The sequence below is a fragment of the Sinocyclocheilus rhinocerous genome, unplaced genomic scaffold (genome assembly GCF_001515625.1).
Source record: "Sinocyclocheilus rhinocerous isolate Xijiao unplaced genomic scaffold, SAMN03320098_v1.1 scaffold263, whole genome shotgun sequence".
Classification (NCBI taxonomy): Eukaryota; Metazoa; Chordata; class Actinopteri; order Cypriniformes; family Cyprinidae; genus Sinocyclocheilus; species Sinocyclocheilus rhinocerous.
The window spans coordinates 693,365-707,308 of record NW_015645086.1 but is presented as its reverse complement, the minus strand read 5'-3'; the positions used below and the strand labels follow the sequence as shown (position 1 = coordinate 707,308).

At 38.4% G+C, this 13,944-nt stretch overlaps 1 protein-coding gene across 1 annotated transcript in view; it reads left to right on the top strand.

The window, feature by feature from the left end:
• LOC107705651 (laminin subunit alpha-5-like) overlaps window positions 1–13,944 on the top strand; it is an 81,475-nt gene that overhangs the window by 56,570 nt on the left and 10,961 nt on the right. Inside the window, exons 36-55 of the mRNA XM_016509043.1 lie at window positions 4,396–4,540; window positions 4,700–4,840; window positions 5,865–6,026; window positions 6,406–6,510; window positions 6,584–6,667; window positions 6,789–7,019; window positions 8,018–8,131; window positions 8,533–8,663; window positions 8,870–8,950; window positions 9,275–9,489; window positions 9,603–9,703; window positions 9,791–9,974; window positions 10,063–10,203; window positions 11,001–11,152; window positions 11,269–11,379; window positions 11,512–11,623; window positions 11,729–11,899; window positions 12,877–13,073; window positions 13,245–13,361; window positions 13,487–13,641. Of these exons, the coding sequence (XP_016364529.1) occupies window positions 4,396–4,540; window positions 4,700–4,840; window positions 5,865–6,026; window positions 6,406–6,510; window positions 6,584–6,667; window positions 6,789–7,019; window positions 8,018–8,131; window positions 8,533–8,663; window positions 8,870–8,950; window positions 9,275–9,489; window positions 9,603–9,703; window positions 9,791–9,974; window positions 10,063–10,203; window positions 11,001–11,152; window positions 11,269–11,379; window positions 11,512–11,623; window positions 11,729–11,899; window positions 12,877–13,073; window positions 13,245–13,361; window positions 13,487–13,641 (2,850 nt within the window). The remainder of the gene's footprint in view (window positions 1–4,395; window positions 4,541–4,699; window positions 4,841–5,864; window positions 6,027–6,405; window positions 6,511–6,583; window positions 6,668–6,788; window positions 7,020–8,017; window positions 8,132–8,532; window positions 8,664–8,869; window positions 8,951–9,274; window positions 9,490–9,602; window positions 9,704–9,790; window positions 9,975–10,062; window positions 10,204–11,000; window positions 11,153–11,268; window positions 11,380–11,511; window positions 11,624–11,728; window positions 11,900–12,876; window positions 13,074–13,244; window positions 13,362–13,486; window positions 13,642–13,944) is intronic.

The following is a 13,944-nucleotide window of genomic DNA, read 5'->3' as shown; positions in this document are numbered from 1 at the left end:
TTTTTTTTTCAAATTATGACATTTGACTTTCCTACATATTTACAATTAAAAGTACCTATGATCATGAGCCATTTACATGATTTCTAGGTATTTTAGGTATCAAAGTGAAGTATATCCGTATGTATTTATCACAATAGGGTTTATCCTATTTATGTTCATGTTTTATATTCTCTGTTTTCCAGTGGCTCCTGCATCCCGTCTCGTTTCCAGAATCCTCCTCAGTCTCTGGTCCTAAAAGAGGGTCAGGCTTCTTCTGTGCCGGGTTCGATTATAGCTTCAGCCCCTGATCCATCCCTGCATGCAGACAGGCCCATGACCTCCAGACCGCCAACCGCTGCTGATAACAGTGAACACATGCTTCTGGACCCTAATCAGGTACATCAGGCCCATTACACTCTCATTGCTTTCTTACTGTTTCTTCCTTTAAAAGAACCTTTCCCCCTCCATTTATCCATCCAGTGCCCCTGTCTTGAAGTTTGTATCTTTCTGATACTTAAATGCTAATACAAAAGCATGTCTGCAAGTCTTCTGATGTTCATTTGTCTGCTTCCTTTCCCAGAACGCTGTAACGTATTCAACACGTGTACATGCGCTGGGCCGTTATGGGTTCATCCTGCATTACCATCAGCCCCTGCACCCAACTTACAACGTCCAGGTCCACATCAATGGAGGACGCATATGGCAGGGTGAGCAAATAGATGAACACAGACTCACTATTGACTTGAGCTTCTGTTTTATCACTGAAAATGCTTTTTTACTAACAGTCACTCTTTGTACTCCAGGCCACGTCAATGCATCCTTTTGTCCCCATGGTTACGGTTGTCGTGGTGTTGTCATGTCAGAGAACCAGATTATCCTGGACGTGACGGACTATGAGGTCATCCTGACCCTGCGTGTTCCAGACAGGAAGACATTGTGGCTGGTGAGTGTCATGATGACGTTTTACTAAAGGTGAAATGAATTGACAATAACAGTGACACTTCTTTTTCTCTTGTGTGTTTTAGGACTATGTGCTGGTGGTGCCAGAGAGCACTTACAGCTCCAGCTTTTTGACTGAGGAGCCACTGGACAAATCTTACGACTTTATCAGCAACTGTGGACAAAACAGCTTTTACATCAAGTATGATACTTATACATTTGTAAAAATGTAGGAATGCATGATTTGAAAATTCAGGGTGATAATTATATTCATGTAATGGCCTTAAATAGGCCATAAATAAGTAAATACATCGCAGATATTAATTACTGATTAAAATTCAGTCCAATTGTGACTAAATAAATATAAAAATGAAACACTTAAAACACATACACAGCATTATTTAAATTTTTTTAATTATTTTTACTTAGGTAAAACTATTAAAAATTGTTTTCGGTGATTGAAATAAAGCTGAAATAATATAAAATATACATATTAGATGAAAAGCTTATGCTTAAAAAACGAAAATTAGAAATGTTTCCTTGGATACTAGTTTAAGTACTAAAACTAAAACTTAAATAAAACTAAATTAAAGCTTGATAGAAATATTAAAAATAATAATAAAAAATAACAAAAGCACTAACAAAATTATTAAAACTTAAATTTAAAAAGAAAACTGAAAATATAAAAATACTAATAGTACTAAATACTATAATAGTATAGAAATAATATTAAAACGATACTAATAATACTAAAAAGCACTTTACATCAAAACATAATGTACAGTATGAAAATTTTATTTTGTAATGTATAGTATGATATTTAATTTAATATTTGCTAAAGATCACGTTGAAGTGTTATTGAAATATTAGTGCTTTCAAAGTATTAAAGTTTAAGTTTAAGTTTAATAAAAACAATTAAATAAATTCATTAATAAAAACCTTAAATGTAAAAATGTAAATTACACACAATTAAATATGCAACAATTGCTGATTCCATTAAATTAAAGAAATCTCTAATATGGCTGATAATATGGTGCGAATATATTTTGCATAAACGTATCCCGATATAACATTATTAGAGTGCCATCCATCTTAACATTCCCTCTGTCCTCTCAGCCCATCCACAGCATCTCCGTTCTGTCGTAACTCCGCCGTGTCTCTGTCTGCGTTCTTCAATAACGGCGCTGTGCCCTGCGGCTGTCATGAGGTGGGTGCAGAGAGCGATACCTGCGAGACCTTCGGAGGACAGTGCAAGTGCAGACCCAACATGATTGGCCGAGACTGTTCCCAGTGTGCCACGGGATACTACGGCTTCCCCAACTGTAGACGTGAGTATCACCAACCACATGGTGGAACGATGGATTGATTGATGGATGGATGGATTGATGGATGATTTTGTTTCCTTTTCTCTCTAGCATGTAACTGTGGCACTCGTCTGTGTGAGCCTGTGACGGGTGAGTGCATCTGTCCTCCACGGACTCTGCAGCCCGACTGTGTCACCTGTGAACCCCAGACGTTTGCCTGCCATCCTCTGGTGGGGTGTGAGATGTGCAACTGCTCCAGGCCTGGAGTGGCTTCACTGGAAATCGGCTGTGACACACACAACGGCCAGTGCAGGTACAGTCAAGCAAGACACACACACGCATATATACTGCATGCAGTGGCTCATGGGGTCGACTTTCTAAGAATCTGAATGAATATGTGGTTTAAAATTTGCCTCAGTTTACCTCAGGAATGCCAGTTTTTTTTTTACTTAAATAAATAAATAAATAGGAAAATTTAAATAAATAGAAAAAAAATAAGAAATTATATTTTGTATGAACAAATTGAAGCCTTTTTGGCCCATCAAGGACCATTTTAGGACCATTTTAGGACCATCATGATTTTTATTTTTACTTTTTTGTTTGTGGCAGTTAAGCACTTTTTCCACAATCATGTCTCAAGGATGTAGTATATGCGTCCTTATACCTCATTCCTGTGACAGTTCTTCTGACATCATATTATTTCTTCATCATTAATTCTCTATCAGTGTTATTCTACTATTTTTTATTTGCTGTTATAGTGTTTATTAATATAAATACAATAAAAAATTGTACATGGTCTCTTTCCAAATAAATAAATAAAAACAATATATTTGAATTAGCTTCATTAGCTATATTTCTTTTTAGCTTTAATCTATATTTATGTTTTAGTTTTAATAATTTTAATACTTCAACTTAACCTTTTTTATTTCAGTTAGTTTCCAAGGCAACTTTTCAAATTAAGTTGTTAGTCTAATATTTACATTTTTTGATGTCAGCTTTAATTTAATTTTTAATTTAATTTAATTTAATTTAATTTAATTTAACGTTTTTTAGAAGTCTTATTTTTAATCTTAGTTTTAGTTAATAACACTGTTCTCTATCCATTGATATATGTAGCTTCCTTTTGTCAAGTTGTCCAGGGGGGATCTTAGAGCTTAAGATGAATTTCATTTAGAAATTAGAGCTTAAGACGAATTTCATTTATAGTCAGCATGGCAAACTGTTTTAACCATATGAACTAGTGAACAAGAAAATTTTAAATCAGGGGGAAATGTGCTTCTTTTTATATATAAAAAACAATGGTTCAATGGAAAATATAGCAAGTGAGGCAAAGCAAACGCACACCTGTGGAGGTACAAATTGAAGGAAAAAATACTTAATTGAAAAAGAACAACTTCACACTCACTTAAGCATTGGCTATTTTTTAATCAACGTTTCGGCTAGTAGCCTTTGTCAAGGTACCTTGACAAAGGCTACTAGCCGAAACTTTGATTAAAAAAAAGAACAACTGCACACAAATGTTGATTGAAAAATAGCCAATGCTTAAGTGAGTGTGCAGTTGTTCTTTTTCAATGGAAAATATAACCATTGTAATTTGTTCTTTTGATTTTGGGGTGAAATATGCCATGGACAAGTTCTTGAGATTTGTGAAACTTAACGTGTTTGGTGTTTGAAGTCAGCTCGTTTGAATTAGAATGGAATTAACAAGTGTTTACAACTGACCTTTTTACGCCTGAGCCAAACTTTTTTCTGTGAAGCGCTGCCTGAAGGACTGATATTATTAACCGCTGTCTCTGGTTAAAACAATACTGCCTATATAAGGATTAAGTGCAGGAATTCCAGAGGTATTTATTTTTAGGAGATTTTAGTTCAGTCTACTGGCCGCACCGTCCCCTCATTAGGCAGTGTTTAAAATCCACAAGGAAGCGGGATTTGAGCTGCTGTGACTGTGAGCTGCACAATCTCTCCACCATCTCTGCACTTAGAGAGAATATCATAAATTATAACTGCTCATGCATCATCCATTGAGGATGGTGGTTTTGGTTTTGTCGAGACATGATAGGAGCACTGCTACAGGCATCTCATCATCCTAGAGCATCAGCTGACACTGAAAACACATAATACATACTTCATGTTATTTGCATCATTCTAAAGCACATTACTCCCTCCTCAGGTGCAGGAACAACATTGTTGGCCGTCAGTGTGACAGGTGTGCCCCAGGTTTCTATGGATACCCCAACTGCAGACCATGTGACTGCAGCGAGGCAGGAACTGAGATTGATGTCTGTGACTACATCACCGGACGCTGTTTGTGCAAGGTGACTCTTTCTCTCCTTCTGCCCCTCTCTTATTGTATGAGAATATACCTCTCCTTCTGCCCCTCTTTTATTGTATGAGAATATGTATATATAATTTTTCACTCAAAACATTCAGGACTCATCATCTGTGTTATATCAGTGATGTGTTGTTTCTCTCAGGAAAATGTGGAAGGCTCTCGCTGTGACCAGTGCAAACTGGGAACGTTCCATTTGGACCCCACTAATGCTAAAGGCTGCACCAAGTGCTTCTGCTTTGGAGCCACTGACCGCTGCCACAGCTCTGACAAACGGAGGAGTGAGGTACTGTACTGCAGCTAAAGACCTGTTGTTTAATAAATAAAGAAATACACCTTTATACAAACGCATATACATTACAGTTTGGGATTGGTAAGATTTTTTAATGTTTGTTTTCTATTTGAGTATGTTTTAAAATGTAGTTTGTTCCTGTGATGCAAAGCTGATTTTCAGCATCATTACTCCAGTCTTCAGTGTCACATGATCCTTCAGAAATCATTCTAATATGCTGATTTGCTGCTTGAGAAACATTTATTATTATTATCAATGTTGAAAACAGTTGTGCTGCTTCATATTTCTGTGGAAATTGTGAAACTTTTTTCCCCAAGTTATTTTGATGATTTGGAAGTTCAAAAGAACAGCATTTATTTGAAGTAGAATTTTTTTATAGTATTATAAAAGTCTTAACTACCACTTTTGATCAATTGAATGCTTGTTGAATAAAAGCATTCATTGAAAAACCTAAACTTGATTCCTCTTCTTAAACTTGAATGGTTTAAATGCAATAGAAAGTGTCTTATGGAGATATTGAGCTTACCTATTCTTATCTGTCCATAAAATGTATGCAGTTTGTGGCAGTGTACCAGTTACCAAAATAAACCTATAAAGATTTGTCAACTGGTATGCATTTTTGATATTTTTATCATGGTACGTCCAGTGTTTCCTGTGGCGTTGAATATCCAGACAGTACAATATCATAGGAATCATATTTTACCATCTTTCTGTTGAGTTGTCATCACAGGCTACACGCAAAAACAAGCATACAGCAGTGTAGTCTGATGACCCTTGTGAGCTGGCTCTCTTAACGAATCATTGAAAAAGACTCATTACAAATCTTTCACTGAAAAAAATCACTGAATCATTCAGAGCGGTTACAGTACAAAATCAACACCTGACTCGCTCGAACTGCAGGTTATCGCTCTTTTCAGTGAACTTTTGTGTACTGGATGTCTGTGAAAATTAATTCAGTGTAAATACCGACTGCTATAACATTGAACTTATACCTTTGCTTTCATCTGCCCACCTACAGTTCATGGACATGGCTGGCTGGGTGCTATTGAGAAGTGACAGACAGGAAGTTCCTGTGTCCACGTATCTCGATCAAGATCTGGTGGAGGCTGATCTGAGTGACGTACCTGATGTCTCACAGGACCTCCACTGGCACGCTCCTCGCGCTTACCTCGGCGATAAAGTGAGTCCACAACAATCTGTGATATTCACAAGCATGTCACTCAACCAGAGTCGTGAAGAGCATTTCTGTGCTCTGATCTTCTACACCTAGACTTTATGTGAGTCTTATTATGACGACATGGCAGCTGCTGTGACATAAGTTTCAACCAAGCTTATGGGTTAGCCGGCGGTCAGACAGTAAGGGGCCAGACAGACAGCTGAACTGAATCTCCATCAGATAGCTCACATTAATGCTACGGGTAACATGAGGGCCAGACAAACAATCTGATAACTCAAGCACACCTTGTTTAGGCTGGTGCCAAATGTTAGCACCAGCTTAGTTGCTTGAGAAATCTTGTCTTAAGCTGATTTTGTGTTTTCTTTTCTATGCATCTGTGTAGGTGTCATCGTATGGAGGCTACCTGCGCTACCGCTTGCATACCCAGACGATGAGAGGTGATGCTTTTCTGATCATTGAGACCACACGGCCTGACGTTATACTCAAGGTACTACAGTCTCCTTCTGTCAAGTTTACCAAGAGTTTTTACTTGAGGCCTAACTGAAAGTCTTTGTGTGCAGGGGAATCAGATGACTCTGGTGTACATGGAAAGAGAGTATTCCTCTCCTGAAGACCCTCATGAGGGGATCGTCCATCTGGTGGAGGTGAGGAACTTAGTACCCAACTCTAAAAAAGAAAAGAATATGAAAAAAAAAACAGAATTGTACAAAATAATTCCGCAAATGCACAATTGTTGCAATTCAAGTGTGCTCTTTCTCATTGCAGGACAGTTTCAGGCATGCACAGACGGGAAACTCTGTGTCCCGTGAGGAGCTGATGATGGTGTTGGTGGCGCTGGAGTCACTGCAGATCAGAGCGCTGCACTCTCAGTCTGCCCAGTCTGTGTCGCTGCGTGCTGCGGTGCTGGAGGGGGCCGACAACCTGCCCTCCGGTCGCCATGCCAACAACGTTGAAATTTGTCTCTGCCCAGGATACTATCTAGGAGACTCTTGTCAGGTAGTGTGCTTTAACAAAAACTAATTATTTTATATAATTACTTCTATGCTATAATTTAATGCCTCTTCTTCTTTAGAGGCCCTGCATGAACAGGACTTGTCAAAATGCCATTAAATCAATTTGCCTGGTTAATAAAAAGGCTTTGTGAAGGGTAAACTGTATAAAAAAATACAATCAAAATATACAAAATTAGTTACTGTTGCTATGTCCAACAAGCCGTGGCTTACATACTTTTGTTATGAAACAAAGTCTCAGCTTTCAAATCTTGTCATTTTTAGGAAATTCAAACAATAAATAGTGTTTTGTGGCTCTTTAATGTGTCGTGACAGATCGCTGTAATGCCTCAGTTCAAGCGGCACGTGAACCGATCATCTCTTCCTCTTCACTAGTTATAGCACGAAATAAACATGAATGAACATCAGAAGGTTTCTTGTTTCAACTGCAGAAAGACGTAAATACACACCATTTTTCAAGTTCAAGTCCACCGCGTCATTCTACTCTCTGGTTTGTTTGTCTGACAAAATGGCAGATTCGCCGTTATGATTGGTCAGATCGCCTGTCAATCAAACTCCCAGCAATAAATATTGACAAACAACATAAAAGTAAATAAACATTAATGAAATCAGACATAACTAGAAATAGACAAAAATAGCTACTATTAACATGCTTATGTTACATTTGATGTTAAATAGTGATTAATCTAACATCTCTCTCCGAAAAAGAGGTTTTATTGTTTCAAAAAATTAATAGGATGTCAAGTTGTGCCCTGTGGCAAATTGTGCCATTAATTACATTTGGGGAGTAAAAGAATACTAGCAATTCACACACCATGCATACAGAAAGTTTATTTGGTATTTTTTATTTATTACATTTTATTACCCATCCAATCAGAAATGCAGATTGATGCAAAACAAGTCATTATTAAGGAATACCGTGCAGTTGTTCAGACTGGGTTCTGGTATTGTTAACATGTTCATTCCTTCATCTCCTTCACTCAGAAATGTGCTCCAGGATACTACAGAGACACTAAAGGGCTGTTTCTCGGGAAGTGTGTCCCCTGTAACTGTAACGGTCACTCTGATGAGTGTTTGGATGGCTCTGGCATATGTGTGGTGAGTCTGTCTCACTAAGTCATATATAAATCACAAACAGACTTAAATATGGGCAGTATATTGCTATTGTAGATTCCACTGGGTATAGAAAGCAAAATCATAAATCTAATTAAGGTTTAAGATCCTGGGAAAGACCTCTCAAAGTTCCAACTAAAAGTTTTAACTCCTCATATGCAGAACTGCCACCACAATACCGCTGGAAATCATTGTGAGCAGTGCCAGGGCGGCTTTCATGGTAACAACACTGTTGATGGCCATGCGGTGTCCTGCTCTAGCTGCCCCTGCCCTCTGCAAGTGGCTTCAAACAAGTCAGTTTGTCTTATTTCATCATCTGTACCACTAATTTACTGTTTCCTGTTCGTCTTTTCTTCCTGGTTTAAGTTTTAACTCCTCATATGCAGAACTGCCGCCACAATACCGCTGGAAATCATTGTGAGCAGTGCCAGGGCGGCTTTCATGGTAACAACACTGTTGATGGCCATGCGGTGTCCTGCTCTAGCTGCCCCTGCCCTCTGCAAGTGGCTTCAAACAAGTCAGTTTGTCTTATTTCATCATCTGTACCACTAATTTACTGTTTCCTGTTCGTCTTTTTTCTTTTGTTGATTTGCTTGAAATTTGCCAGTGGATTTTTTCTTCCTGGTTGCTTTTCTGGCTTCTGCTTTTACTCCCAGTAAGAGCTGGATATCCCAGCATGCCTCATTCTCAAATTAAAGGATGTTGTCTGTTTGATCTTATCAGTTTTGCCATTCGCTGTGTGGAGAAGCCCAATCATATGCAGTGTTTATGTAGGCCTGGCTATGCTGGATCTAAGTGTGAAAGGTACCGTTATGAAGCATCCACTTACTGTTATTTAATCACAGTTTATTATTGATCAGTAAAAATGTGTATAATTTTTTAAAATTTATTATTATTTGTCATAATAATAAATACAAATAAAAATGCAGTCAAATTAAATTAAATAATTAAAATTTATCAGTTATCATTTTTATATTAAATTAAAACAAATGATGCATTTATACATGATAAAATATTATTATTATTATTTATAAATAATTAATTACTGTCAATTCGAAAATTATATATATCAATAAAAAAAGTACTTTGTAAAAAAAATTTGTTTTATTTTTTTTTTACCTAATACAGGTGTGCACCAGGTTACTATGGAAACCCAATGGTGATTGGCAGCACATGCCAGCCGTGCAACTGCAATGGAAACTCAGACCCCAACATGCTGTTCAGCGACTGCCACCCTTTGACGGGCGAGTGTCAGAGCTGCATGCAAAACTCCGCCGGACCGCACTGTGAAATCTGTGCCCCGGGTTTCTACGGTGATGCCATCACTGCCAAGAATTGCACTCGTAAGACAACTTTTATACACAGTTGGAAAAAATTCTGTTTATGCAGTCTGGACGGCATTTCCTGTATTCAAAGAGTTTTCATGATTGTGTTATTTCCCACCTGCATTACCCAGGATGCAACTGTTCTCCTTGTGGCACTGCACATTGTGACCCTCACACGGGACAGTGCCACTGTAAGCCTGGTGTGGTGGGAGCCCACTGTGACCGCTGTGAGGTATGTCTCTTCATCTGTTTTGTCTTCATCTGTTGTTTAGTCTCGGAGGTTGATGGTAATAGTGTTTTTTTTTGTTTGTTTGTTTAGGATGGGGCATTTGGCTTTGATTCCTGCACTGGTTGCCATAAGTGTGATTGTGATGCAGCAGCGGCATTGATTCAGCCATGTGACCCTGTTAACGGCTCATGTGCCTGTCAGCCTGGGGTTAATGGACCGAACTGCCGCCAGTGTGCTCCAGGTTACTGGGGCTACAGCCCTAATGGCTGCAAGAGTGAGTCAAACACACACGTACACACTGCAGGAGGGAATGTGATGTATTATGAGTTGAATTTATTGATGTATTTGTGTGTGGTCTGTAGAGTGTGAGTGTAGAGGAGGCCGCTGTGACCCTCGCACAGGAGAGTGCCATTGTGCAGCAGGTCTGACAGGGAAGCAGTGTGACACGTGTCTTTATAAATACAGCGTCCCTGTGCTTCATGAAGCAGATGTGCACTGTCAGCGTGAGTACTGCTTCACCGGACACACTTCATTCATTCTTTCATCTTTACTTACTGATTCATTCATTCGCTAATTGATTCATTTATTCATCCATTTGCTCACTCATTTGTTATCAGATACACTACCGTTCAAACATTTGGGGTCAGATTTTTGTGTGTGTGTGTGTAAAAGAAATTAATACTTTTATTCATATAGATGCATTAAATTGATCAAAAGTGACAGTAAATGCATTTATAATGTTAAAGATTTCTGTTTCAAATAAATGCTGTTCTTTTGAACATTTAAGCCTAAAAAGAAGTGTGAGTTTCCACAAAAACTGTTTTCAACACTGATAATAATATTAAATCTTTCTTGAGCAGCAAATCAGCATATTAGAATAATTTCTGAAGGATCATGTGACTCTGAAGACTAATGATGCTGAAAGTTCAGCTTTACATCTCAGGAATAAATGACATTTTATAATATATTAAAATCGAAAACAGTTATTTAAAATTGTAGTAATATTTCACAATATTGCATTTGCAATATTTTTGATCAAATAAATGCAGACTTGGTGAGCATAAGAACATTCACAGAAACAAAAACAATGTTCAAAAGCATTACATTTTACCAAATTTTTGACTGTAGTATATATACACTCACTTAATAACTGAATGATCCGTTGAGTCGATAATTAATTTACTCACTCATTAATTCATTCAATCACTCTGTCAATACAAAGGTAAAGTGAACAATATTTTTTTGCGGGTTGCAGTTCATTTCATACATCAGATGATGATGTTGTGCATTATGTTTTTAGCCTGTGACAGCTGTGTGATAGTGCTACTGGAGGATCTGGACAAAGTAAACGAACGTTATCAGTCCATTGCCGATCAGCTGACCAGCCTCAATGCCAGCTCAATGGCCTGGGCTCAACTAAACCGCCTCAACGTGTCCATTCAGGACATTGCTGTGAGTCTCTCTCTCTCTCACACACACAAACACTCTCTGACTCTGTATTAGGACTTTTAGATTTTACTATTTGCCTCACTTTAACTTTTAGTATTATATATTATAATATGCCCCAGAATGCCATAAAAAACTACAACAGCACTTTGGACAAGAGCAGGAACCAGGCCAATATGCTGGAGGGAGAGCTGCAAATCATCGACTTGGATATTAAAGAGTTAGAGGAGAAGGTATGAGAACATATCATTAGATGAACTCATTCTGATTAAATATCCATTTGTTGTTGTTTTCTAACGGTCAGTGTCTAAAAGGGACCATTTGACGATATTGACTAACATTTTTATTGGGTGTCTGTGTTTTAGGCCTCAGTCACACAAAAGAAAGGCGATGCTTTAGAGGACAACACTAACTCCACACACACTAGAGCACAAGACCTGCTTGAATTCATCAAAGGCATCATGGGAGATGTGCAAGGTAAGAGTGCGACAAAGAAAAAAAAAGCTTTGTCTCATTGCATTCACCCTTTATACTTAAACTTTACAGCCACATTCAGCTGACAACATTTCTGCTTCTGCTCAGACATTATACTGCAGGTGAACCGGACAGCACAGAACGAGACCAAGGTGATCGATGAAAAGGAGCTGGCTCGGAATATAGCAGAGGTGGAGTCCATGCTCAGAGACATGCGCTTCAGGGGCTTCGACCTCCAGAAGAAACTAGCAGAAAATGAGCTGGACCAGGCCAACAAGTGTGAGTGACAGGACAGACAGAGTCTCTAAGAAATGCTCACCAACCTCAGCCTTTTTCATTTTATTGTGTAACAGCATGGGACCTAAGCTTATAACCCTTTATAAATACTTGATTTTGGATTGGAAAAGGTTAAAAGCCTTTATACTGTACTGTATAGAACTATAAAAGTATTTTAATGCATTCACTTTGCTTTGTAATGCACATTATAATGCATTATATGATCTCACAAATAAATATAACCACTGTTATAATACTTTAATAATCTATTATAAATAAAAATAAGATTTCCTGCTTGAATTCATCAAAGGCATCATGGGAGATGTGCAAGGTAAGAGTGCGACAAAGAAAAAAAAAGCTTTGTCTCATTGCATTCACCCTTTATACTTAAACTTTACAGCCACATTCAGCTGACAACATTTCTGCTTCTGCTCAGACATTATACTGCAGGTGAACCGGACAGCACAGAACGAGACCAAGGTGATCGATGAAAAGGAGCTGGCTCGGAATATAGCAGAGGTGGAGTCCATGCTCAGAGACATGCGCTTCAGGGGCTTCGACCTCCAGAAGAAACTAGCAGAAAATGAGCTGGACCAGGCCAACAAGTGTGAGTGACAGGACAGACAGAGTCTCTAAGAAATGCTCACCAACCTCAGCCTTTTTCATTTTATTGTGTAACAGCATGGGACCTAAGCTTATAACCCTTTATAAATACTTGATTTTGGATTGGAAAAGGTTAAAAGCCTTTATACTGTACTGTATAGAACTATAAAAGTATTTTAATGCATTCACTTTGCTTTGTAATGCACATTATAATGCATTATATGATCTCACAAATAAATATAACCACTGTTATAATACTTTATACAAAAAGGAACAAAAATCTATTATAAATAAAAATAAGATTTATAAGTGCTGCATGTTTTTTTCTGTGTTTAAGATGGTAGACCTTGTCCTTTACAGCTGTTGTCTCTCTATAGTGATAGGTCGTGTGAAAAATGAGATTGCAAACCGGACACTGAATAATGAGGCTGTGGCAGAGAACATTAGAAACAAACTGAACCAGTTCAATCAGCAGCTGATGGACCTGAGAGACGCTATGAATGATGCCGTCAAAAACACAGCAAACACCGTAGAGGCCAACAATATTAACCAGAAATGCATGGAGGAGTTGCAGGTATTTATACAAACACATGCACATACACAGGATTGGAACAAAATACCACATTTAAGAGTTTGAATTAGAGTTCAATTGACAGCACATCAAAGAAAGTTGAATTGGGATTTGAGTTGGAAGAGGAATTGTGAAGAATGTGAAGAAGTAAATTGATCTGATGTGTTTTTCTAGAACATAGTGAATAACCTGCTTAAGAAGCAGAAGGAGGTGGAGAACCAGCTTCAAATGGCCGTGGATGATGTGACCCAGGTCAACGAGCTGCTCTCCATGCTTCAGGACTCCAAAGAGGTACAGATACACAGGAGCGGTATGCTTGTGTATGCAGAATCAAATATAAAATTTCTGTGTACTGTAAATGAGCACATACTCGGACTCATGCATGCTGTCTCTGGATGATGTGTCGTCTCTATCAGGACTACGAGCGTCTGGCTGCTCAGTTGGATGGAGCGAGGCAGCCTCTAGCCGAGAAGGTGCAGAAATACGCTCCTTCCGCCAATAAAATTCCCCTGGTGGAGGCTGCAGAGAAACACGCTGAAATGCTGGACCAGCTCGCCAATAATCTTTCCAGGTGCCTGACTATTTTGTAGTGCTCAACTTGAAGCTGCAGTCCGTAAGTTTTGCCTCTTTGTCGCCATCTCTGTTTGAAAACCTGGAATTGCAGCAGTGTGCGGAATTATCTAGCTTGCATGGGTTGTGAGTCGGCGCGGTGGACAACTTCTTTATGTCACTTCGTAATGACGCAGTGCCATGCTCGAATTTCCCGCGAAAACCTACCCGTACCACTCAAATTAGAAAACATTATTTTAAGCTAACCGTTGTGAATCAGGCTAAAGTAAGGCCATAGTTTTGAACACTGGCTGGTTATGTACTT